At 39.7% G+C, this 26,329-nt stretch overlaps 1 protein-coding gene across 1 annotated transcript in view; it reads left to right on the top strand.

Annotated features, from left to right (window-relative positions):
- Positions 1-26,329, top strand: part of EPB41L4A (erythrocyte membrane protein band 4.1 like 4A) — a 198,938-nt gene that overhangs the window by 155,737 nt on the left and 16,872 nt on the right. The window contains exons 15-19 of the mRNA XM_045020531.1: positions 1,517-1,600; positions 6,307-6,420; positions 9,032-9,079; positions 11,060-11,137; positions 20,369-20,488. Of these exons, the coding sequence (XP_044876466.1) occupies positions 1,517-1,600; positions 6,307-6,420; positions 9,032-9,079; positions 11,060-11,137; positions 20,369-20,488 (444 nt within the window). The remainder of the gene's footprint in view (positions 1-1,516; positions 1,601-6,306; positions 6,421-9,031; positions 9,080-11,059; positions 11,138-20,368; positions 20,489-26,329) is intronic.

Below are 26,329 nucleotides of genomic sequence, written 5' to 3'. Positions count from 1 at the left end.
AATGGTATAAATTCAAGATAAACCAGGAAAAAACCAGTAATCTCTCATGAAATTCCAATGCTAACTTTTTCAAAGATACTGAATGTGCTCAATCCCTTTTGCAACTGCATTCCTGAAGATAATGCCAGTATCTGAAGAGCTGCCATGCTCCAGCACTCTAGCTGTAAAATGTATGTCTGCTCTGAATGAGAAATGGCTTAGAATTCTAATACTGTTAATTCAGCACCCGGGATTATTCCTCTTTCTTTTTTTTTAAAGCTGTGTTGGACATGCATTTAAAATTGTGTCTTCATTCTAATTATCACCTCATTGTGTAATTGTAATACTATGCACACACACACAAAAAAAGGAGTGGGGACGTGGTGGTTCCCCCAATACAGGACAGGGCCTATTTATCAGGTTCATTTACACCAACTGAAGTGAGTTGGGGTTGGGAATAGATTCTTTGCATACATCTGAATTGACAGCCAAATGGGTGCAATATTAAGAAAAATATGATTCACCTTCTTAAGTGACCCCATTTTATTTCTGTCTTTTTCTGCTGCCTTGTTGGTAGCTTTGCAGTTTTTACACTATATGAGAATTAAATGATTAACTCAACAACCTGGAGTAACAGAAGGCTGAGGTTAAAAGTAGATTAACAAATTAAGTATCCAAGTTTTCTTAATAACTCCCTGTCAGGGAGGTTACTAACTTTACCCTTACAGTGAAAAATGCTGGCTTGTGTCTCTCTAAACCTTTCTAGAAGCCTCTGTTGGTGGTTTGTACTTTGGAAATGTCTGTAGCATTTATATTTGGGGTAAGCAAGACAAATTAGACTCCTGAAAAGGGTACAGTAGTCTGGAAAGTTTGAGAGCCACTGTTTTAGAACATATTGATGGCTTCTCCTCCATAGGTAGTGTAGAAGTTCAGTCACATGCTCACTGCTGACTACTTGTGAGTCCACTGTCCTATCCCTGACTGCCTCGGAACATTTTTTCCAGAGTTAGTCAGAAATTATATTGCAGAGCTAATTCGCTGGTGCTCTTTCCAACTTCCAGAGCTGATGTTTCTGTGAAGAATTCTTCAGGATGGAGGGCCAACAGCTTTATGCCTGAAAAGTGGGTTTTCTCAGGTCTTGTCTACACTACGGGGTGAGATCAATCTAAGTTACGCAACTTCAGTTAGGTAAATAACGTAGCTGAAGTCAACATACTTTATATCTACTTACCGCGGGGTCCACACTATGCTATGTCAACGGGAGACGTTCTCCCGTCGACTCCCCTGCGCTTCTCGTTCAGGTGGAGTACAGGAGTCGACGGGAGAGCGATCTGCAGTTGATTTAGCGGGTCTTCACTAGACCTGCTAAATTGACCGCCGATGCATCAATCACCATGTATCGATCCCCCAATAAATGTAGACAAGCCCTCAGACCTGCATGTTCCTAGAATGAGCATTAATGAGGTCATGGGCAAAAAAAAAGTGTTTTTAAATTATCATTGTCATGGTTTTTATATTTATATGTATTTTTCCTTAGCTTTAAAAAGGCAAAAAGTGAAAATAGTCCAGAAACCCAAAGAAGTAAAATAAGTGCACCATGGGAGGAAAATGGCCCCCAGAGGTAAGGTAAACATCATGCAATGGCAAAGATTTTGCTTGGTTGATGGTGCAAGAGTGGTGATGTAATACATTCATGAGTAGCAAGGTCAGAGTGAACATATATCACGCATTCCAGAAGCCAGACCTGTTTGTGTAGCATGTTACCTGGCATTTCTGCATAAGTCCCTCAGTACATTCTGGATGCCATCGTGGCTTGTTCTGATCAGTGCCCTTTCAGGGAAAGAATGAAACAATTGATAAGTATTCTGTTGCTAGAAGTACAAAGTGCATGTATTTATTTTTCAGTAATGTAAATCAGAGTACAAAAGTAATATCCTGGTAGCAAATTACACTTTTGCAGAAGAAATAAGCATTATGCTTAATCCAGCTGAAACATTAGTATATTTTTACATTCATGGTAAATTGACATTAAAAATGATTTTGTGACCTTTGAGAGAGGAAATGTTATCCAACTGCAATGTTGCTGCTTTCGTGTTAAAATTATCCTTTTGAGAAGATGCAAGTTTGATATTTTAGCAGCCAAATGATGATAATCTTGAAATTATGTAGCTCTTTCCATCCCAAAGCACTTGGCTTCATATGCCGTTTTTCATGGTCTCTAGTAAAGAATTTCCACCATTGAAATGCAGTCACCTCTGGGATGAAGTACAGCTCTTTAACTGAGCAGAGTAATGCTCTAAGGGTATGGCTACACTGGCGATTTGCAGCGCTGGAAAGCCTCCACCAGCGCTGCAATTAGTAAGTGGCCACACCTGCAGGGCACTTCCAGCGCTGCAACTCCCTGGCTGCAGCGCTGGCAGTACACCTCACTCGGCATGGGGAATAAGGATTCCAGCGCTGGTGCTGCAGCGCTGGTCATCAAGTGTGGCCACACACCAGCGCTGTGATTGGCCTCCAGGGAATAAGGTGTATCCCAGAATGCTTTTATAAATTACTCTCTTTGTTTTGTTATGCAGCCTCTCTTTGTTTTGTTGTGAACGAGCTCCGATCAGAGCTCCGTTCTGTACCTGGCTGTAAACAATCAAATGAGAGTCAGGCAGGGAGAGTGAATGAAACAGAACGGAGCCGATCGGAGCTCCGTTTGAACTGCTTATCTATAAAAACAAACACTGATCACAGCAAACAGGAGCTATCTGTACCTGGCTGTGAACGATCAAATGAGAGGCAGGGGAAACAGTGTTGGATGCAGGCTGTTAGGGTTCGCAAACATTTTGTGATTTTTCCAATCTCTCTCTTCCCCGCTCCCTGTCACAGTACACCACAGGGAGTGAGTGAAACAGGGGGGAGTCCGTGTTGGAGGCAGGCTGTTTGCAATTAGAGTTAAGACTAAGGGCTCATGAACATTTTGTGATTTTTCCAATCCAGGAAGCTAACACACAGTGTTGGCTCCAAAAATCCATTCTCTCTATCTTCCCCGCTCCCTGTCACAGTACACCACCCTCCACCCCCCCTCTTTTGAAAAGCACGTTGGTGCACTTGAATGCTGGGATAGCTGCCCATAATACAGCACTCCCAACAGCGCTGCAAATGCTCCAAATGTGGCCACACACCAGCGCTGGTAGCTGTGAGTGTGGCCACACACCAGCGCTGCTCCTACACAGCTGGATGACCAGCGCTGCAAACTACCAGCGCTGCAAACCGTAAGTGTAGCCATACCCTAAAACAACCATTTATGGCAGGGAATGAAGAAGAAGATGATAACTGAACCCCCAGAGGGCATTTAGGAAGGCAGAATGTAACACCCAAACTGGATTTTGGGCAGAATACATGGTATTACCATCATTTTTCTTGTGAAAAATACCTAGTGATCTTCAGTGGACCAAGTTAGGACCTTAGTTTAACATATCTCATCCAAAAAGATTGTGGAGCTACTTACTGTAAGACCAATAAACCACTGTCATAATGAAATATACACTCACTGGGGTTTTGGAAGCACTTGTTTTGCCTTCTACCTGACATTGTGGCCAGAGTATACATATGCTGTCATATACATGATCTTTTGCTTAAATATTTTCATACAAAGAGTATTTGTGGGGAATTACCATATTGTAAATTAATTAACCTGTGCTGTGATCCAGTCAGAGCATCAGACTGGGTCATTGCTTGGATGGGAGACCTCCAAGGAAAACTCAGGGGGCCTGCAAAGTGGTTTTGATAATTCAACAGTTCAGATGTTGTTCACCCCTGAGTTAGAACTGAATCAATGTGTGCCATCATAGGATTATGAGCACTAGGCTACCGGGGGTTCAGCCATTCAGCCTAAGTGTTAAGCTGAAGAATTGAGCGTATGTTTTCATTAAATATCACTTGGCACTTTTCGCAAGCATGGGAACTTTAACTGTCACTGATCAAATTCCCAATGTACGTAATTAATTCTACGTTTCCCCTGCATTATCAGTTGGATATTGGATTCTTTTTTACTTCCAGCACCAAAACGTTGTGTAAAGTTATTATGCATAGTTGAAGCATTATTGTACTTCATCCCAGAAATAGCTGCATTTCAGTGACAGGAGAAGTGGTCTCTGTGGGTACATCTTCAGTGCAGTTTACCTGGTCTGGGAACCCGAGTTAGCCAAGCCCAAGTGTGAGCATCCATGCCGCAAAGCCACGCTCAAGTTGTACCCATGTAGTTGTGTCCACATTGGTGTTGCACTGACCCAGGTTAGGCACTAGGATTTCTGGGGGAATATTCTTAGTGCTGTGCAGCTGTATGAACTGTTTTGCAGTATATTGTGGGAGAACTTGTCTGTCCCTCTTAGGCCCCTCTGCGAAAGTAGTCTTAGCCCACCAAGTCAGTAAACTGAAGCACTTCCAGCTTGGTGTGCTCCACATTGCTGTCCATGGCCTCCGTTCCAACAAATAGCAAGGCATGGGTCCAGCTCAGGGCCATGACCTGTTCCAGCTGTTGTCATTAATGAAACTCTTATTTCGGGAACAGCTGGCCAGTGCAGGACATGAAATGTGGGAGAGAGCATTTTGGCAGTGGCTTGTCACCCTGAGAAGGCAACAATGTGTCTTGCTGAGATCAGGCAGGCTGCATTCAGATATGATGCAGTAAGCACAGCTGATTCAGGATTTAGTTGCTATGAATCCCCCTATCATGACTGATGGTTCTAGAGCAAGACCACAAGCACTGAATGGTGGGACTACATCATCATGCAGACCTGGGATGACCAGCACTGGGTCTTCCCTACATATGAGGAAGGCTATCTGTGTGGAGCTGCGTGAGGAGCTTGTGCTGACCCTTCAGTGCCAGGACATGCTGATGAAGAGGCCATATCAATCCAGGAGCAAGTTGATGGTATTCCTTGTAGTTGGGGTGGGTTGTTGGTGAGATGCCAGACTTGCCGTTGGAGTCTCTTGCCTTGCAATGTGCACTCTTCAAGTTTTTGATACTTTTCCTGCACTGTATTCCCATTTGATGAATCTTCACCTCTGCCAGTCTCTTGGAGATGGTCTCACAGATATGTTGATTTTGGGGACAAACTGTGGACCTTACTGACCACACACCAGAGGTCCAACAGACCTTTAGTGTGAGCCTCTGACCAGCCAGCAACACACTGGGTTGAGGATTTCCTGGATGGCCTCTCTGTTCTAGTGCTGTCTGAGTGCTGTGCAGAAATGGAGCAGGTCTCATGGAATGTGGGGCATAAATGCCAGACTGGTGTATATAAACTGTGCGGTGACTTCTGGCAGGCGTAGAGTAAGGGAGTAGGTAGAAGGGCAGGAAAATACAACCCTGGAGGAATTGTGGAAAGGCATTGGAGGACTCTCAGCACTTGAGTTCCGTAACCTGGGTACAGTCTGCAGCCACACTGCAAAGTGAGCATATTCCAGCCCAAGTTAAAGTAGAGCTGAGCTCTGACCTATACCTCTGTGTTCAAAACAAGCTGTGTTCAAAGCATCTCTAGACTCATATAAAAGGTTTTTTTGTGTGGATGGTATAGTGTGGAGAGCTAAAACCTGAGTGAGAGCTTTGGTTAACTGCAATGAAGAAAATATGTTAGGTTCATGTTGTTTGGTTCCATAGAATATTTGTTTTTAATATTTATAGATGCGATTGCTGACATTTTTATTTCAGTGCACAAAGTCTTTGGAACCCTTCTTAGTTTCAAAACAAGGGCTATTCTTTAGAGCATCTGTGTTATGGGCTTGTAACTCCCATTTGCATTAATTGGATGTTTTATGTTAATTTAAGTTATGTGGACATTGGGAGAGGGGGCTAAGGTCCCTACGTATGTAAATTATAGTATGGATTAGTCTCCTGTTTTCACTAGCATTTTAAATAAAATGTGTATTTGAAAGTTTAGCTCTCAGCTACAACAGTGCTTTATTAAAAAAATCGTCCTATGCCAGAAATAATGGATGGGTCTGTTCTTCTTTGTGGCTGCTCAGAACTACTGAATCAGTGGCAGTGCTCTGTAATATCACTCTCTGAAGGGTTCTGTGTAATTGTCCCTTGTTTTCAAGATTCAGTGTAATATATTTATTTCTGAAAAACAGTAACATCCTCAACCTCAGCTTGACCAAATCTTATCTACACTCCATTCAGTATAGAGAAATGTACTACTTCTTAACATGGCCATTATAGCTGTTTTTAAAAACTGAAGTATGTGCCTGCGCAGTATTTCTGTATAATGAGGCTGGGGTATCTAAATCTTCTGATATTTTTGAGGTCAATTGTTTACTCTTGCTGTTTATTTCTAGTGGACTGTATAATTCTCCCAATGACCGCAATAAATCACCAAAATTTCCTTACTCTCGACGACGGAACCCATCAGGTGGCAGTGAAAATGAATCTGGGCAACAGGCTAGAAGAAGGTAAGAATGTGGAGAGTTATATTAACTTCTGCTTTCAACAGAAGTCTTCTTTTGTGATTCTCCTTGCTTTGGCTCAGTAAAGGCTCCTTAATCCAGAGCTGTGTCAGAGAAGAGACATTGCACCAATAATCAATGAGTGAACAAAAATTCCAGAATTACTGCTCCTTATGTGGAAGGAGGAAAGTGTGGCCCCCGGGACCCAGACAAATCCTTCTGAGTCCAATGGGAGAGGTGGGAGGCTGGAAGGCCTTGAGTTAACCCCTTTGCCTGCTGTGGTTGCTGGTGCCAGTTGGTTTGGGGATTTGAATGATCTGCCCGTGTGTGCTCATCCCAGTTGCTGCTGCGCGCTATGTGGAGCAGAGAGGGGAGGCCGCTTGTTTGACAATGTGATTTTATAAAGAATATCAGTATTGCACTATTGTTTTCAACAAAAAGACTAATCTGGTGAAGCCATTAAGGAAACGCTCTTCAATATGGCCTTTGGTGACTCTCAGAACACTGGACAGTATGTCTGCAAAAACAGAGCTGTGAACTATTTGGTATGTTCCTTTAATTATGCAGACATCTGAGTAGCTTAGACAAATACAATAAAACAATATGGGGGGAGATTCTGTGCTGCACTAGTTACAGACAAAGCCCCGATCTTGCAATCCAGGAAGAACTGGGGCTAATGTAATTCAACCTCCTTTTGCAGGTGCAATCCTGGGCTGCGTTGAGTGCTGGGGAGACCCCCGGCATACTTTCAATAGGTCTCCAGGGTCATCTTAGTTATGTCAGCCATAGCACTTCCTGGAATCTCCAGAGTGCTGTGTGCTGCAGCCCTGAGCACTGTCCTCAGCATGCCTCTGACATCAGGGCTTGCAAAGGAGTCCTCATAGACCAGCCCTGCAGGTGAGGGAATTCTCTCCCAGCTGGATTATGGGGTTTTTAGGGCCATTTATGCTGCTGCAGCCCTTTTATTCTGCATGAATGGGTGAGCTGTGGTGAGGCTCTCTCCCATTAAATCTGTCTGAGTCTCATACTAGAGCCTGTGGGCCAGATCCTCAACTGGTATAAACCAGCATTGCTCTATTGAAATCATTGGATTATGTTGATTTCCACCTGCTGGGTATCTGGTGCTTGTAAGTCTTACTTGGAATGTATTTTATTTTCCTGAGACCATTATTCTGATTCAGTTCAATTTTAGCCATCAGAATGCTCACTGGGGTCAGTTTAAAAAAAAAAGAAATTTAGATGTGCAATGTATAATACCGTATGTAATGAAAAGTATAACACTTGTGTGCCATGCAATAAGAGATCTTTTTGAGATGTGTAGCATGTATTACCTGGGACAAGCATCTGCAATATCTACAATACTGATAGGTGGTCATGCCAATAACACATTTTCTCTTGGGCCACAGCATTACAGAAATGTTTTTCAAAGTCTTATCTCTTACATGAGCTTGTGGACACTGACAGGTGCTAACCCAATTATATCCTGCTGAGTCTTGAATTTCATTAGTGCTCTTTGTTTTTTCATCTGCCTTATAACAGAATAATTGTTGTGTTTGTGTGCTGTTTACTAGAAAAAAATCAGACTTTACTACACTGAATGAACTCTATTGGCTAACTTGCAGAGCTCTACCCTGCTCCTACTGAAGTCAATGCGAGACCTTTGTCATTGACTTTAGAGGGAACTGTAGCAATCCATCTGTGCATAGATAAAGATGACCTGCAAAGTTCAAGGGGGAAAAAGAAAAAATGTGTCAATATTTTGCTTTATATTAATGTGTAAAGAAGACCTAAAAGTTTTTGTTATTTTCTAAATACTTAAAAATTCAGGACTTGTCTACTTTGAAAGGTTCTCTGAAGACTGGAGAACTAGTAAAACTGACATCACAATAATTGGGAGGGGAAAGGATCTCTTGTCAGTTGCTTATAACCTTCAGACTTGATCCTCAGCAGATGTAGATCAGCTTAGCTCCATCAACTTCACTGATTCACATGAGGATCTGGCCCCAATTGTCCTGGTTAACTTCAGTGACTTTTGGAAAAGAAACCTCCTTGTTGAAGATTGAACACCATATCTCCTCATTAGTTAAGGTGCGAGAAATCAGAATATATATTCCTGGTTCCCCTAGGAGGTCCTCCAAATAAACCAGGGAGAACCAAACTTGACATTCTTCATATTTCTAATGTAAAAACACAAAGAGAGAAAAAAATCAGCCCTTAATCCCTTTTTTATACATCATACAGAAGCAGAAGTGGGCACAAGATCAATGAAAAATCTTTTTCGGGCCACTTTTAAAGAACACTGTTAAACTCAGTAGAATCACAACCTATCAGACTGTTTTTTCCTTCTGTTTATTTGAAAACTCCACTTAATTCATTCTAAGTTTTTTAAAGTCCTTCAGTACTCTTTAGAAAATGAATTTCAGATCTCACAAATAACTCAGTGTTCCGTGTGCATATGGTAGTTTTTAAAATGGTATAAGAATACTTTGATCCTTCAAGCACTTTACAAGCATCAACTATTTTCTATCTGAAGGGAAGGTGAGTGCCTATTAATATTAGACTTCAAGAGGCCTATAGATGTTTCATCAAAGCTTCCTTAATTATCTTTATGCCATAGGAAAGCCCAGAACAGTGGTGAAGATTCAGATCTAAAGCAAAGGAGAAGGTAAATATTATTTGACAAGGAGAGGTTGGAAAGAGAATATTGGAGAATTTTGTATTTATGTCTCAGTAGGGATGATTTACATTCTAATACAAACAACAAAATGGTAGTATACACAGTGTTCTTTAATTACAATACTTTAATAACCTACAATAGCACAAAATTGTCTATTTTTTACTTATCCATCTGTCTAATTGCTACATTTAGAGCTTTGTATTAATTTTTTTCAATGGATCATTTAACAATGTGTTGAATCCCACCCATGTAAAATTGTATAAGTATCCTTTGTCTGCTGAAAAGCTTCATAATACGACCTCAGTTACTGCTTGTAGACTCACCACGGCAAAACTCACTGGAAGTTACCCTACCGTACTATGCTGCCTGGTTAAAGTTTACTAAGGCCTTGTCTACACTTGAAAGTTATTTTGGATCAACTTGAGGTTTTCAGGATAAAATGCATTGCTTCCACAGACATGTTTTTGTTTAGAATTATCTGGTGTCTCAACCTACTGTAATTAACTCACGTTGGAAGCAAGTTTACCAACATTCAGGATGAGTTTTCTCACAAGAAGTTAGGTGTGAACACATCCCCATTTCAGTTCAACTGTTTCACCTCCCACTGCAATCCCACTTTACTTTGCTGCACACTTGGGTCAGCCTGTTTACCTGTGTGCCCTCTACTGTTCTGGGGTCATCTAGAATGGCTGTCACCCCACTGTTTAAATGCTGGTGGGAGCCAGATGCACCCCTGTGCGATCCAGAATTTGTCTGAAATCAACAATATGAAATTCAATAAAGACTAGTGCAAAGTAGGGAGTCATAGGGAAGAAAAATTAAATGCACAGCTACAAAATTGGGAATAACTGGCTAGGTGGTAGCACTGCTGAAAAGGATCTAGGGGTTATAGCAGATCATAAATTCAATATGAATCAAAAATGTAATGCAGTTGTGAAAAAAGGCTAAAATCATTCTGTGATGTATTAAAAGGAGTGTTGTATGTAAGATATGGGAGGTAATTGTTCCACTCTACTTATCAGTGGTGAGCCCTCGGCTGGAGTAGTGGGTCCAGTTCTGGGCACTTTAGGAAAGATGTGGACAAATTGGAGAGAGTCCATGGGAGAGCAAGAAAAATGATAGAAGGTTTAGAAAACCTGACCTATGAGGAAAGATTTAAAAAACTGGGCATGTTTAGTCTTGAGAAAAGAAGACGGGGGGTAGGAGGGGGACCTGACAACACTCTTCAAATATGTTAAGGGCTGCTATAAAGAGTGAAGTGATCAATTTTCCATGTCCACTGATGGTAGGACAAGAAGTAAATAGGCTTAATCTGAAGTAAGGGAAACGTAGGATAGATATCCTTCTAACAGTAAAGGTAAATAAGCGCTGGAATAGGTTACCAAGGGAGGTTGTGGAATCCCTGTCAGGTTAGACAAAGACCTATCAGGGATGGTCTAGGTTTACTTGGTCCTGCCTTAGCACAGGAGGCTGGACTAGATGACCTCTTGAGGTCACCTCCAGCCCCACATTTCTTTGATTCTGTGACTACACAGTGGGATGCCCATCCTGAAGGCTGTGCACTTATTTTGAAGAAATGCAGCACTGTGTGGACTCAGTGGTCCAAAATGGAATTCGCTAAAGCCCAGAAAACACAGCAGTGTGGACATCTGCTTTCAAAACCGTTGTTTCTGATTATTAACACACAAAAACATACTCTGAAATCACTTTCAAGTGTAGACAAAGTTTTATGTTCTCCCTGCATCTCTGCTATTTCCTACTTCCTTCTTGTTGGATATTGTTCATAGTCTTGTACAGAACTTTACAGTATTATGGACATTCTAATAATAGGAAACAAATGAACACAATTTCTTTAATTTATAAAGTATTAATTGCAAAATGTTACATAGTTAATATTGAGAGTGTTAATATTGAGAGTGTTAACTTGTTAATATTGATAATTCTTGTTCTTACTGTTCCACTCCCCAGGTCACGATCTCGTTGTAATACCAGCAGTGGTAGTGAGTCAGAAAATTCTAACCGGGAGCATCGGAAGAAGAGAAACAGGTTAACTTTAATTACAGCAGGCATTGAAGTGCAAAACACAAATAGATTATTAATATTTCTGTAACAGTTCTGCTTTTCTGCTGATCTTTCTATAGACTATATTAACTTGCTCTAGTTTTATACAATCTCACTGAGACACAATGTGGCAACTTAAAGCTCAAATTTGCATATAAGTAATTTAATTAGAGAAGCACATATACATATGTGTATTCAATCAATGCTAGTCCCCATACTGGTCATTTGGAAGAATTCATTATTAATGCATCATGCAATCAATTACATGAAGAAGTTTACAACAGATTTGCTTTTTTAATGTATCATGTGATGAAAAAGTGAACTGTTTTAATGACTATTGATGCCTGTAATCTCTGGCAGTGCCGTGTATGACATTCACATATACTTGTGAATTGTCAGCATCTCAAAATGTGACTGAAATTGAAGGGAAACAACCCACTCTACCATTCAAAGTACAAAGTCTGTTTGTAAAAGAAAAGAGTGTGTCAAGAGGATGTCATTACTCCAGCACATTGTCAGCAATGTCTCTGTGGAAGGGAATGGAATCATGTTCTTAGATCTGAATGACCCCATTTCCATTTCTTCTTACTGCAATCTCTTCTAAAAGAAAACTTAGTTCAACTTTCCCATCACTATCTTGAACCCAAATATATGTTGGCTCCAGTCAAATCAAATTCCTTACTTACTGTACGCTGATTACTTGGTTGTGGCTGGTGCATTCTGAGTAGAAAGGGATGTTTTAAGGTGTTGGGCGTCAAATATTTTTATCCATTTTTTTTAAAGTACAGCCTAGAGAAACAAGAAATGGTAGGCTGAATTTTAATACCTGCTTCTCTTAATGCCACTATTTTAATTACATGGGTTGCTTGCCATGCCTGAGGGGATACCATGATTGAAGACAAGCAGAATAATCAGTTATTAACTATGACTATTTTATTATTAAAAAAAGGAAAAGAAAGAAAATAAAAACAAACCAGAACACAAACAAGCAGTAAGCAATGGTTACTTCAGACACAATCTCTTCTGTATGGCTCTGTGGAGAGCTCTTAACAGAGATATTATACATTGGAGAGTGGGTCCACCCTGCTGGGGACACTCTTCTCTAGGTAAGATAAGACCAAGGTATATTATTCCCCCAATCAGTAGTGAGTCCTGTTTTAGCGTACCATAGATAACTAACGGTTTATACATGAACAAAGGAATTTTGTTGAAGGCTTGGTGAATCTGGTTTGGTTTATCATGGATAACATAAACAGTGTATAAATGGGCAGAGGTAAGTGAGCTTAACTAGGGGAAGTGTAGTCTAGTGGATAGAGCATTAGCTATAGACTTAGGAGACCTGGTTTCCGTTCCCAGCTCTACCAAGAGCCTGCTGGGTGACCTTGGGCAAGTCACTTCCCCTCTTTGTCCCCCTCAGTTTCCTCATCTGTACAATAGGGCTAATGATACTGACCTGCTTTGTAAAGTGTTTTGAGATCTACTATTGAAAAGTGCTGTGTAAGGGCTAGATTGTTAGTATTATTAACTAAGACCTATGAAAATAAAGAAAATATTTAACTCAGATTCTTAAGAAGTCATTCAAGAGTTATTCAGTTGAAATAACTATATTTCTTATAAACTGATTCATTTGCAGGAATGTTCTTGAAAAGCAAATTCATGAATATTAAGAACCTTTAATTCAAAGTAAAACCCACTGGTTCTCTTTGTTTGCCAAGGTTAGCTTATGTCTTCTCTCTAGGAGTACACAGTATGAATGATCCAGTGTTTAATGGAGAAGATGTTAATGCCTTAGATTACCATAGCATTTCAGTATCCCATTACTATTATTACAAGAACAGTTTATATCTGATCCCTTTGCCTTGGCAATGATTTTGCCAAGATTGTCTCACCAATGATGCTGAAGTCTTGGTGATGTCATCATCTTGCAGAAGGAGTGCTGGGCTGGAAGATTACTTCTTTTGGATGTTGTGTTGTGGCTTCTTTGTTCCTTGTCATCTTGCAGCTGTTTGTTTGTTTGGACCAGAGGGGTTGACCAGGCAGAGATGAGTGTGCTGAGCTGATATCTAAGTTCAGACAGATTTATATTCTTCTCTTTCTATAGTCTCACAGAAGGTGAGGGGCTTCACTGCATCCAAATAGCTGCTGTCACCTTTTGATTGGCTCAACACCTTTGTGGGATGGTCTTGGCAGCATTTTCAGCCCATGAACTTACTATCTGCTTATGTGTATGCAGGGGGGTTGTAAACCATCTTCAACTTATGGTGATGTGGCTTTTGTCTGTGTTGGGAAATTCTTAGAACATCTTTAAAGTTAGAGTTCACTTAATAAGAGACTCTTGCAATATAAGGAATGAACTGCAAGAAAGTGTGGATGTTGTTTATTGTTTATCATTTTCTTAAGAATAAAAAGAATCTGCTCTTTCATCTTTTTTTAGCCCTTCTTCTGTTCAGATTAAAGAGCTAAATATTTCATCGCTCACATGTATTTTTGTAATATTTTATGATTTCAGGACTGGATGGCATATAGGAATGTTAATGATAGAGAGCCTTTTACCTCTAGGTCACCAATTTAATTCCAGCCCAGATCAAAAGTCATTACCAATCTGACATCTACTTGGTAACATATATGAAATGTGCTGTTGGTCTTAGTTTTGTTCCCTATGGCCAGGTACAGGGAAAACACTGGCCTCAGTCAACTGCCACCTTTGTGTAAGCAGTTTCAGCAGGTATTCAGAACTATGGAATGGACATGGACACTGAATTTTTTACTGTATCTTCTTACTAGCAGAGGTAATCCAGCCAGATCAGTGTTAAAGTAGCAGGATGACATGGGGAAATATGTGCTGCCACTGCCCAGGCTGTATCTGTTTTGTTGATAAATGAGAGTTCATTTTCCAGTGCTGTGGATCAGGCACATTGCAGAAATGAGCACTAAATTGTACTCTTTTTCGTCTTGACAAATGAACAAATGGAGACAATATTCACAAGTATCAGGTGAAAGCAAATCTAGCATTGGTATGCAAAGAAAAATCAAGAGTAAATGTGAGGCATTAACAGTGAAAATGGTGAAGGTTAGGATTAAGAGAACAACAAATATTTAAGCATTCTTAATAAACACATTAGATTTCAATACAACCTGTGTATATTTTATTCTGAGGCAAAATTATGTAAATAAAGTACAGCAAAAACTGTTCTGAATATATTTAAATAATAAAAGATGCATTCTCTGTATTTTCATGCTGTGGTCAAAAGAAAATTTATTTAAGTAATGAGATATTATGTATAGTACCATTGCCTTCTAGTTGGTTATATTCATAGAAATTTGATCACATCTCTAGAGAATAGCACAAAAAGTATTAAGCAGATACATTCTCAAATATCAGGTTTCAGAGTAGCAGCCGTGTTAGTCTGTATCCACAAAAAGAACAGGAGTACTTGTGGCACCTTAAAGACTAACACATTTATTTTAGCATGAGCTTTCGTGAGCTACAGCTCACTTCTTCGAAGAAGTGAGCTGTAGCTCACGAAAGCTCATGCTAAAATAAATGTGTTAGTCTTTAAGGTGCCACAAGTACTCCTGTTCTATTCTCAAATATGTTTGAAATGGAACTTCAGCAGTCAAATGAGCCTTCATATTCTTAAGGTGGGTAGGCTGCAGCACTGGCTTTTTCCTTGGTGTCTCTGGCACGTTTCCTAGGTACAGACTTTCTGTTACTGCTTCACAGAAATGGGACCACCTGACCCATCTGCCTTAGGTCCCCAGGACCAGTGTTTACCCCCCTGATAGCTTGAGCACATCTTATCTTGGAGCTCCAGTCTCATGGGTGCTCTGGGTTTAGAGTTCTTCTCTTCAGGTACATGTGATAGTGAAGTACACAGACATTGTAAGGGTTTCCCCAAACCAGTCACTCTTTATTTTAGCTAGCATGAGAAATATACAGATTTAGACAAAAAAATAAAAATACCTATATGCATTTCCCTGCTTCAGTTTCCTCGCTACTCTGGAGCATTCTTTGGGCCTTGGTCAGAGTCCTCTGGGGTATCTGGGATCCCCTTCCTGCACATTGCTTCCTTTCCTAATCCTGGATTCTGTCTATCTGTCTATCTCTCTCTCTCTCTCTGACCCATGCAGTCAGTGCCCTTCCATTCTCTTTCTCTGAAATGGCCAATGAGAGATCCTCTCTTTTCTAACCTCCAGCCCCTTTTGTCAGGTGACTCCCTGTTTGGCCTCATCAGAGATTTCTCACCAGGTGATCCCTTGCCTAGTTACTTCTGCCCTGGAGTTCAGACTTGAAAAACTGGTTTACCCTGGGCAGTAGCTATCTCTTGGTCCAAGAGTGCTCCATTTGAATGGATGATAATTACAGTTTAATGACCATTGCTAGCCCTGTGCCAGGTGGAAGAATTTCTCCTGTGGGTTTTAGCTCAATATCGAGGCAAAAGACATCGGGGAAGGCAAACAAGCTCCACATTCAAAATGGAGCTGACAGTCTGATACAGATACAGAGAGTCCCTAGTATCAACCAGAATTCAGAATTCATAAACTTTACATAGACACATTCCCCAAATCGTCACAGCTTCATAACCACATCTAATCTGAATCCTGCAGAGATATAACACTAGTGTTTTTAGTTTGCTGATATTGCTTGTTTTGTTAGCTGCTTTGGTACTTTATATATTGAGATTTTTCAATACTATATTTGCTGCAAATTAAGCAGATAAGTAAATGTGATGGTTATTGTTGGGTGAAATTGTGTTAGAGCAATAGTAGGAAAGGAGACAGCAGAAATATAAAGTATTCAGAGATAAATTAATGCATGCCCAAGGATTTTCTTACCATCCAGAAATACATATATTAGAATTTTTAGAAGGCCAATATATATTAACTAAGACATGCACAAAATATTAAAGGTTAACAAAGAAGCATAGAAGGAAGAAAGCCTCCAGAGTAGAGGAAGGCTGGCAGAATGCCAACTGAGGGCAAGAACATGTAAAAATTATAAAAAGCAAAGATGGAGGATGAAGAAATTGCAGAAGAGGTTCAGAGTAATAAGACATCTTTCAAGTACATGTGAAGCAAGAAATCATTGTTGGAGACAATGCCACCTCTAAGAGCTCGTAAGGGTAATTTATGGACAGAGAAAGCTGAAAAAAATGGAGAGGTGCTGAAAAAGTAAATGATTTTTTTGCATCAGTGTTCTCAAACCAATGCCCAAAACAGACGTATATTTTCAGGGGGAGGAGACGTGATAAAAAAATTAGAGCATCTGAAGACTGACAAATACAGAGCCAGATGGGAAACTGTACGTTTGATTTCAACAGCAGGAAGTTGTTAGAAATTCTAGTTCAAGTCTTTGCTTTCCTGTATCTAACATTTATGTCATAATGCTTTTAATATCTAATATATGAAGTTTCCAGAGATATTTTACAAGGAGTAGAAAGTGAAATATCTGGATTCTCAGGCTCAGGTTTAATTTCCAATTTTTACACAGAGCTCACAAAAACTCTGTGGAAGATAGATGTTGCTACATGACAAAAAGGGGAAAAGCTTCAAGGCAATATCTCATTTTAGCTGGGGTCCCAAATTTGGAAAAGAATTACTATCTCCTTCTCTGTATTTCAGTCAAAGAGAAGCACCTCACTGTGAGGCGCTATTCTATAGTACCTCATCCACTTTCAAATCAAGAAGATTTAAAAGTGTGAAACCAGTGCATGCTGGGGAGAGAGCAAGGGGAGAAGTACTTTCTTCCATAGCTGGAGGGAAGGTCCAAAGGTGATCAAATTTTATACATGTATTCTGGATTTAAATCTTGGAAATCACTGGATGAAGGTTCCCTGGGAATCTTTTATAATTACTGAAGTTGTTTCAGGATGCTACAATCAGAAATATTCTAGCTATGGACGTGTTTATTTGCACAGTTCTGATCCTGGCACGGACACTTAGTACAATGGTTGTATCACACCACTGTCATACCAGTGCTAAAACGGCTTTGAAAACTATTCTTGTTCATCACATTGCATTTGTTTAAGCAAAAGGTATTAGTTTGAAATAACACGGAACTGTGGTGTTTGAATCTTTGCTAGCTCAGAAACCAACGATGGTTTCAACCTATACCCAGTCTGCGAGATCTTCTTTTCTCTTTTTTATTTTGTCATTCTTTATCTTTAGCACTGTCAGACTTTCAGCTGTAGAAAAGCACTTTCCTGCTGTAGTTGTAATTTCATTCCCTATTAGCCTCAAGGATTTCCAGTAGTAGAGTGGGCTGCAGAAGAAAGGACTTGTTTATTTTATTAATGAAAGATAATTAATCAGAAGCTTATTGACAAAGTGGATGGTCAGTGCAGGAGTGTAATTTCAAACACTATCACAAGGTGTACAGTCTCACTCACATTGTAGCCAGTGGGTGCATACATCATGCTCTGCTGTAATCTGTAGTGTATTGCAGCTGGTTTTTAATTTTTTATGCCAGACAACTAAATATTTATGAAATCCTACCTCCAGCAGAGGTCACATGCCTCCTCAACAGACTGGATGCTATCTATTAATAGATACTGGGCCTGGTTCTCCATTGCCTGGCACATGTGTAGTCACAAATGAGCAAAATTGGTGTCAAATACTGCCATTCTGATTTGGTAGCATTTTGCACAGGTTTAAACGACTGTATTTTATCAAGACATATGACGCTATTTACACCACCGCCCTTTCACAATGAATTACCTGTTGATATGTGAGTTCCTATATTACATTTCTATAACATATAAATTTATGTTAATTCTTGCTGCTGCTGATTACATGTTTACAGGAGATGAAGACTTGATGCGCCAGTGTGTACTGGCTGCATTGTGCCATGCAACAGAGCTTTGCTGATTTGCACTAGCTGAGGATCCAGCCCAAGAGTCATTAAACATATATAGAGAAAATCAGATGAAAGAAACAGAAACAGTTTGCATAACATCGCTAATCTGATATAATTAAAAATTCATCTAGATAAAGCTTGTTACTGGCAACAACAATAAGAATAAAATAGCTTATATTTCCAAGGGAGTGATATCTCTTTTCTGACCCTCTTGATCAGCCAGCCTGTCAGAGAAATATCTTTCTGGCATCTTTTTTCTCGAGTTTTCCTTCCCAGTCCTATTTTCAGGTTTCTTTAATATGCCTGGTTTGTTGTCATATCAAACACCCTCCTCCCTCAGAGTGGTATTTCACATGGTCTGTCTCTTAATTCCTGCAGGATTATATTCAGTGCTGTCACTAAACAGTTTCATATCCTATTTGCCTGTTCCATCTTTGCATCTGATCACCCCCAATAAACATATCCACCTCCAAGGCTGGCTAACTTTTGGCTAGGCCTGAATGACCTTGCCTTAACATGTTGATTGTCTTGGCTGGAGGTATCACCCTGAAATAAGATCAGTTTGTTATTAGAGGTGCAGATCTTATAATTCATTGCTGACATTCATTCCAATCTGCACTAGCTGTGAATCATGGACTGATTAACGGATCTGTCGTTATTTTTTAAAAAACATATCGCATTTGAAAATAAGTGGGTTGAATTGGCACTGAAACCTCTTCGTAGAGAATTTGGACATTTTTAGGGATATAGAAGGATACAGGGGATTTGCTTTTAAACCCTATCAAAAAAGATAAACACTAGCTATGCTGGTGCACTGTATATGGGTTTCTGTCTTTAAGCAGATTCCCATTGGTACATTTCTCATTTATTACATTAGATTATACCTCATTTTACACTGACCTGTTTTGGGCATTATTAGAATAAGGGTTAGACATTAGAGATCAGTGAATCAATTGGAAAGAATTATTACTGTTCATTTTAAACAACAGATATTTAAATTTCCAAATAGAATCTATTCTCAGAATGTGTTCTAGATTGGATACTTCTGCGTGCCTGGACTATTTTTGACCTCCTCACTTACAGCAGTCCATCCCATCTATCTCTAAAGCATCAGTTGCTGTAGTAACTAGGCACTCTGAATCTCTTAAGCATTGTTCTTACAAACAACAGGCACTTCACTTCACAGTGTCATTCTCTAGGGAAACCCTGAGGACATTTACTAGACTCCTCTTTTCATTTTTGTCCCCTGGATCCATACATGTAGGTAACCCTCTGTGCATAGATCTACCTCCTGCATGCAGAGGAGACTCAGCAGCATCCACGGCAGTGTCCCTTACACTTCTGGATCCCATATAATGTGTCCCATGTGAATCCAAGTGCCTTGCAGGGGGGATGCAGCAGGGACTTGACAGGTTTGGGGTGAAGTGGGTGGGTTGGAGAGGTCTCAACACAGCTGTGGGCAAGGGAAGCCCTGGTTACCTGGTTTCATTAGAGCCATACTGCCAGGTCTGCAGCCATAGCTGTAATGAGCTTCATGCAGCTGGTAAAAATAGTCCTGGACTCCTCTTCCCTGGAATATACCCAGATCCTGAGGGAGTTTCAGGCTTTACGGTTTGATCCTGCAGACTGTTTTTGAGCAGGTACTCTGCCAGGAGATCCATGTGGACTCTTCCTACTCCTTAGGCCCCTGTTAGTGGTTTTGCCACAGAAGAGAGCAAGCTGGCCCAGAGAATTTAGAAACAATTGCAAAAACGTGAATTGCAATACCAGACTTATACTAAAAGTCTGTGGATTTGAAAAGCAAAATAAAATCAGCATACAGCCCTATGGAGTGCTTTCAGCTTAGGTTAGGAAGATGGTCTAATTCATGTTGGAGGCCTTGTTTTACTGGTTTGAATTGATTTTCCTCTTGTACAAACTGATTTTTTTTTAAATTTCTAAATAAATTTTATTTGATACAAGCTCTTGTTTTTGTAATGGTTTTAGGAAATAAGTAAAGTAAAACGAAAGTTATAAATCTTATGTAAATGTGGTTATAACCAAGCTTGCTGATCAGCTCTTTTTAAGGTAGCAGCAGGGGTGCGCACAGGAATAGAAATTTGTCGGCTTTTGGAGGAGCACGTTTTGTGCCCCCACCACAGCCCCAGGAGCCAGAGAACCTCACTCTCCTCACCGCAGCCCCAGGGCCAAAGGAGTTCAGTGCCCCTGCTGATTATTGGGGTGATCCATGTCCTGGCTTTCCCCGCCCAGAGAGTAGTTTGGATAACACCAGGATTCCCTCAAAAAATACTGCAAACCACACCAATGCCAAAGCATTGATCCTCCAGATCTTTACTCTAGATGTGTTGTTCTTTATGCAGGTTACGGCAGGAGAATGACATGGTGGATTCAGCTCCTCAGTGGGAAGCAGTACTGAGGCAACAAAAAGAGAAAAACCAGGCTGATCCCAACTACAGGCGATCCAGGCACAGATCTCGATCGTACGTGAGCATTTCCACACTTTGACATGAAATCAAAGACCACTGTAATGTATTTTGCACCAGGATAAATAATTCTGACCTAATTATTATTACTTCTTTGTAAGCTGTTCAGGAATTATTGAAGTTTACTTGGTTTAATCTCACATTAGATGACTTCTAGGAATAGTCCAGTTTGTAATCCCCCTCCAGTGGTGTAGTGGTTTGAGCATGAGGCTGGAAGTAAGAAGATCTGAGTTCTAGTAGAAACTCTGCCACTGACTCAATATGTGAGCTTGAGCAAGTCACCAGACCTTTATGTGGCCCTAATTCTATAATGGGCATAATAATGTTCCCTACCTTTGTACAGTGAGTGAAGATCTACAAGTGACATTTTATTTTACTATAGTATGTGATGGTTGCTCTTTGTGAAATTTCCACACAATTTAATTTAGCCAAAAAAAAATCTATGAAATACTGTTCCAGATTAGATCAGTCACTAACAGCTTCATTTCAAATTACCATTTGTAAGCAGCAGTCAGGGATTTATTATAACCTGCTGTCAAGATTTCCGTGATAGAGCGGTGTTGCTAGGCAATGCCGTGCATATCTTCAGCCATCCACTGAACAGTGAAGTTGCCAGTTCCTAAAATTAATTTTCTTGTGAACTAATGAAAACATTGTATTGATTATTTTTTACTCTGTGCATAGTCAGGGTTTAGAGAGATTCCAGGAATATTATTCTTGGTAGTGTTAATGTCCAGCATAACTTGTGACTAGAGAAAGTCAAAAGCAGGGTGGAGCTCCCAGGTATCTAAAGGAGAGTGCCAGAGGATCCATGGCAGAGCAGAAGGGTTGGAAAGCATGTTGAAGAGTGCCAGGAGACCAGCTGGGAGGCCCGGGATAGTACTCAAGAGAGTAGCTTGACTACTACAATAGCCTAGTTGCCTGTCTAAAATGGATGAATTGTCCATCCCAGGATGCCTGTGGCTTAATATGGTAGCAAGATAATGCACACTAACACTTACACAGCTACAGTCTCACAATACAAGTTTTAGATACGTTCCATATTAAGCCAGAACTATTGGATCTGTGTGAAGCATCAAATTGCTGAATTTATTTCCCCTCATAACAATTTATAGATGTATGCCATAAAAATAACAAAATGTTTCTAATACAGAATTGGGGTACAGATCCAGGCCTTCGCTGGGATATTGCACCTCCATGTCACCAGTAGACGCAGTCCAAGCTCTGGCACCCAAGAGGCTAGGAATTAACACAAAATTAACTATTAATTTCAAAATGTAAACTAATAAAAATGGCAGAGTCAGACTTTTCTACCAAGAGCTCCAATACTTTAAAAACTTGGTGGGGGGAATAAATACAGTTGAACCCACATATAGCGTGCAACAAATCCAGATGTAGAGGATCCTTTGCATGCTTACGCCTGGTAGTGGGGTTGCATTCTTGTATACCAGTGGGGTTTTAGGTTGGTTTAAAATATGCTGGTACAGCAGGACCAAGAAATAACACTTACCCACATCCAGTGGTACCAGACCCTTGGGCATGGACTGCAAAGGGGCAGTAACATCTACTTTGCCCGCAGAATGGAACAGCTGCTTCTGGTCTCTGTTTAACTCCCCACACAAAGAGCTTTACTCACGCTTTGTGTAAGGAGGGGTGATCTTGACCCCCAGTTATGGTGACAGAACAAGGAGTAATGGTCTCAAGTTGCAGAGGGGGAGGTTTAGGTTGGATATTAGGAAAAACTTTTTCACTAGCAGGGTGGTGAAGAACTGGAATGGGTTACCTAGGGAGGTGGTGGAATCTCCTTCCTTAGAGGTTTTTAAGGTCAGGCTTGACAAAGCCCTGGCTGGGATGATTTAGTTGGGTTTGGTCCTGCTTTGAGCAGGGGGTTGGACTAGATGACCTCCTGAGGTCCCTTCCAACCCTGAGATTCTATGATTCTATGACAGCAAGTGTGAAAAATAGGGATGGGTGTGGGAGGTAATAGGAGCCTATGTAAGAAAAAGACTCAAAAATCAGGACTGTCCCTATAAAATCGGAACATCTGGTCACCCTATGCCCCAGTGAAAAGATATAGGTAAGTTGAGGGTAAGTCCTGAATTGTTTCAATGCATTGCCTTGAGTAGATGGCAGTTCTAATTCTAGAGAGCTTCTCCTTAAAGTGAAGCTCCATGGAGAAAAAAAGACTTTCCTTTAAGAGGGTTGCACCACACTTTAAATTTTTTTTTAAATCTGCAAAATTACTTTAATAACTTGTGACTGGAAGGATTTATTCATCGGGATGCAGAGGATATAAATTGAAATTTGATGAATACATACAACATACAAATGTGCAACTATTTTACTGTTATCTATTGAATATAAAGAACAAAACCAAACTATGATATAAAGCTGTATATCTGTGTTGACATTTCACAGTTCTGATATTACAAGCCACCTGAGTTCCGTTCTCATGGTTACCAAAATCATCAGAACTCATTTTTATCTCTAACGCCATATGTCACAGTTTTGATTCCTTTATGAGAAATGCATAGTGCCATTAAAATTCCAAATGTTAAGAGTTTTATAGGCTTTGTACAGATCTGTTTTCTTTCACCATCACTTAAAAATCAAATGTTAATAGGTAGACTTATTATAAGAAAATACATAGCTAAAAAGTGTCAATCTAATAACTCATTTGTGTTGAAGCTGTAAAACATAAAGTGTGATTTCCATTACTTTTTGTTACCTCCTATATAGAGAGCATGTTTTAAACCAGGAAGTGCACTCTAAACTTCTAGCCCTTATATAAAATTTGTAACTAACTTTTTTTTTGCCAGATAAGTTTCTGTTACATTAATGAGACACCAGAGGCTCCCTCTCGTGGCTAGTTTAACTCATGCAATGATGAAACACTGAATTAGATCAGTGGTGTAAAAAGGTTATATTTTCATTAAATAGTATTGATATAGCAATATAAATGTACACAGTGCTTTACAGAACAAGACAAGATCCTAGATGATGAGGAGACAAATCTTAGAGTATTATGTGTTGTTTTTTTCCTCTTCATTGTGATAGGGATGAATATATCTGCATCATCTGTTTATCTTTCTAAGCAAAACAGAACAAAACAAATTGACAATAAAAACATTTGACATGGACAAAAATAGTCTGGAAAAAGAAAACATTGGGTCTTTAAAGATGTTTCTTACAAAAATGATCAAATAAAAGCTTTTTAACCATTTGAATGGCAAAATTAAACATGAGAGACAAGGTAGTTGAGATAATACCTTTTACTGGACCAGCTTCTGTTGGTGAGAGACACAGCTTGTCTCTCTCACCAACAGAAGTTAGTCCAGTAAAAGATATTACCAATCTCATCCACCTTGTCTCTTTAATATCCTGGAACGTGTATCTACGCTACATACAAAATTAAACAAGACAGATAGACTCAAGCTACAGTAGGGTGTAACAGCATTTATTAAACTTGGTTGTGGCTCAGCTGTGTGATAACGTGGCGTGACCTATGTAAAACAGAGAAAAATCAGATCCCTAGTGCAGGGTATGAGGTTGTTTGTTTGTTTGTTTGTTTTAGTCTAGTCATAACACGATTCATTCCAGTTCACACATTTAACAATGCTTTGAACTCTGTCATTTTAATAGTATAGACATGGCCTTTGTGTTAACTACTATCAGTGCTGCATTCAATTTAACTACAAATTGGACTCACTTTAGTAGCTTGAGGTAGAGGGACAAATCAGCTTTAATTGTGTCTGGTTTAACTTGGGCTCATCACCCATAATTTCTTTGATAAAGAATAACATTCAGTGTTAGTTTTTTGCTACATTTTTTTTCTTGGAAAAATATTTGACAAGTATTTGACCCTTGTTTCTTTTTATGGCAACAGCAAATGTAAAAAGCTCCAAATTCTAGTTCTGCCAGGCTTATTTTCAACAGTTCAAGTAAAACATCTGTGTAGCCAAAGGGGATTTTTTAATTGAGAAGAATGGCCATTTAAATTCCTTGGCTATTTAAATCCACTAAATGCTGCCTATTTGCAAATCATGAATTCAAAATGAATTGTTAATAAGAGTACAGATGTGGGCATAAAATTAATGTAGACCTTATTAGCATCTAGGGCTGTTTGAGCTTGTAAAAAACAAACAAAAAATAAAATTAAAATAAAATTTTTAAAAAAAGTGGAGACATATTTAATGGAAATTCCCATTAGATTCCTTGAGCATTAGAGAATCTGATTATCTTAGGAACAGTCCAGAAGGTACTGTCTGTTCAGAACTCAGTTCAGATTTATAACAGGACAGTCTGAATATACATTATGCATAACACAGTAGCTGAACTCTTCTCTGAACTGTGGATTATAAAATGAGGGGCGTGGGGTGGGGGGAGAGAGAGACTGCTGCTTGGTATTAATGATCAAGGATGCCTTTGATTTAATGGGAAAGCCCCTTGTCCCTTGATGTTGAGTGATGATATGCATTAAGGATGAAAGCTCAGAAATATGCAGTGGGCTTGTTTACAGGTTCAGGATGTGTGGCTTTTAGAGAATGATGAAGTCAAAGTAGCTTCTTATCTTGCCTGGTCTTAAGACTTTACACCAGAAGTCAGGATTTCTCAATGCAAATCAGGTTGCTGGCAATGATGAGTGATAGTAGGATATCCAGGGCCAAGTAGTGAATAAAAAGGTAAAAATGTGATCTAGTTCAGTGGTTTGGTGGATTGCACAATACATTGTCTTGTGGGAGCACTGGGTTCAGGAGGGATGTGGGTGCTCTCCTACCTCAGGCTAGCTAGGATTTATGAGCATTATAAAAGCAATGTACTAGCCTCCCTTGAGGAGCTGGGGTGCATCTTGCATTGAGCTTTCACATTCCCTAGTGGCTGATTATTCAGACTCAGAAGAGCCCCAGGGTGAGTGCAGAGTTCACAGCTGCTGCTTTGTGAGTCTGGGATTGAATGAAAGGAGAAAATCAGTTCAGAATTAAGGGGTGAAATATGCCATTAATATCCCCACTCCTATACCTAGCTGCTACCTCAGGGAGGTGAAAGCACTATGGCCTGAAAGGAAGAAGAGGAGGAAAAAGAGGTGAGGGCAGATGAGAGAGAGAAGGAGAAGTGAAATAGAAAGAAGAAATAGATTGACATACACAAAAAAACCCACCATCAGGTTTCCTGACAAAACCTAAAAATACTGTAAAAAGATTTACTTTGAATGCCATTAGAGAACCATAAATGCAAAGGGTAATTTCCACCTTTCTGATCTCTCTGGTATTTGTCGTTCCAGTCACTATAGTATCTTTCAACACCTGTAAAATCTCAAAAATTAACTGTTCTTATCTCTAGATCATCTATAAAACATTTAATATTAAGTCAAAACAAATGTTACTAAATGTTATTCCCCTAGGCTGAGACCTAGAAATAACTCAAAAATGTGAAAGTTGAAACAAAAACATATTTAATTTTTCCATGAAAGAAAAGTCAATCTGCACTGCAGGGGAACTTTAAACTATCTTGATTAGGCTCTGCCACTAAGGCATCTAATACCAATTCAGCAGAGGCTTCTTTACATTTAACACAAATGCAAAACTCTGCCATACTCACCTCTCCCCACTCTTCGTTCAGATCTCTGTATCCTTTCATTTCAGAACATTTCTGGCCATCCGCTAGTATACAGTGAGAGAGTTTCAAAAAAACCTAATTGTGCTCCTATTGAAGTCAATGAAACCCAATGATTTCAGAGAGAGCAGAGTTAGGCCAGGGCTGAGTGCTTTTAAAAATTGAACCGTTAATGTCTAGAAATGTGAGAAAACAGGTTGTATAAAAATGGGACCTTTAGGAAAG

This window comes from Mauremys mutica, chromosome 6 (assembly GCF_020497125.1).
Source record: "Mauremys mutica isolate MM-2020 ecotype Southern chromosome 6, ASM2049712v1, whole genome shotgun sequence".
NCBI lineage: Eukaryota > Metazoa > Chordata > Testudines > Geoemydidae > Mauremys > Mauremys mutica.
This window is presented reverse-complemented; position numbering and strand designations above follow the sequence as displayed.